This window comes from Lottia gigantea (assembly GCF_000327385.1).
Source record: "Lottia gigantea unplaced genomic scaffold LOTGIsca_109, whole genome shotgun sequence".
In the NCBI taxonomy this organism is placed as follows: Eukaryota; Metazoa; Mollusca; class Gastropoda; family Lottiidae; genus Lottia; species Lottia gigantea.
The window spans coordinates 102416-103793 of record NW_008706978.1 but is presented as its reverse complement, the minus strand read 5'-3'; the positions used below and the strand labels follow the sequence as shown (position 1 = coordinate 103793).

Sequence of the window (1378 nt, the reverse complement as noted above, 5' to 3'; positions counted from 1 at the left end):
TTGGATTGAGACATTGAATACAGCAGGACCTATAGGACTAAATATTCATCATAATGTAGGCATAGCACCCTTTGTTGTCCCGTTTAATACAACCAGCAATCGAGCAAGCAAGATAGTTCATGCCCACTATAAGAGCCTTCAAGAGAAATTCCCCCATGTCTATAAGCAGAAAATGATAGTTGCATATTCAAAAAATAAGAACTTAAATGATAATATTGTTCATAGTAAACTAAAAACAATCAGTACATAACAGATACGATACTTCTCGCCCATCGGGCGAGTTATTTTTTCTAATTTCAGATTAGAATAAGAACAGAAGAAGTTTTCATAAATTTGAGCGCAAAAAAAATTTGGTCATCTACATAAAAAATCATAATGCCCCTTTAACTTGCAACAAATAAACTGACCATGTTTATGTTTTGAATCGACTTCATACAAATCTACATCAAAGCTGGAGAAAAAAAAAACACACTTGAACTACAACCAAATCTTAAAAATTATTATCTGGAGAACAAATCTCAAAGTCTTATTCTTACATTCAGTTTAATTCTAGACGATCAGAAAACATTGTTGTTCGGTGACGGTTATAAGAATTATGTATTCGAATATTTCTTACCCATCAATTAAATGTCTTATACAGCTATCATATATAGTTTCCTGTGCAGTAAGTATATTATAAACATAGTCATAAGTAAAAGATTTATCATTTCCAATCTGTACTTGTGGTGGATCCTCAGCATTTTGTATCACACTGGTACAAACTTGACACATGTCAATCTTCTCCCTTGCATTTTGAGGTCGGATTCTGTGAAATAAATAAAAATAAACAAAATCTTAGAGATGAAATTAAAAGTACAGTACAGTACTAAAACTTTTATTCTGATGGTAAAATTTGAAGCAACACCCATATTAGTTTTCAGAAGACTATAATTAATGTCAAATGTATTGTAAAATTCTAAGATGATATGTGAATATATTGAAATAGAGTTAAGTCTGCAAATATTGAAGGCGAGTTAACTTTTGTATACGAGTTAACCAACAGAATTTTGTTCACGAGTCGACTGGTATTCTAATATGGTAGTCAAAAATCTACACCCCTTTAGAGTTTAGTTTACTATTTCCGATTTTTCGCTGATCTCTATTCCACAAACCAGAAGTAAACTTCATACCAGTCAACTCATTTATATGTCAACTCGTTAACAAAATTTTGGTGGTTAACTTGTCAACAATATAATATGATGGAGAAAGTGTTTTCATATACAAGAAGGTATACTTTTTAAGGTATTTTTAAAACATTTCCCAGGGTTAATGTGTATAGAAATATTAAAACAGAACTTAAAAAACATGTTGTTGTTACTCATAGTTTCACGCTATGCGA

At 31.0% G+C, this 1378-nt stretch overlaps 1 protein-coding gene across 1 annotated transcript in view; it reads right to left on the bottom strand.

Moving 5' to 3' along the window:
* LOTGIDRAFT_136727 (hypothetical protein) overlaps nucleotides 1-807 on the bottom strand; it is a gene marked incomplete at both ends in the record, with an annotated part of 25654 nt that extends 24847 nt beyond the window's left edge. The window contains one exon of the mRNA XM_009046927.1: nucleotides 617-807. Within this exon, the coding sequence (XP_009045175.1) occupies nucleotides 617-807 (191 nt within the window). The remainder of the gene's footprint in view (nucleotides 1-616) is intronic.
* Between the last annotated feature and the right edge of the window lie 571 nt (nucleotides 808-1378).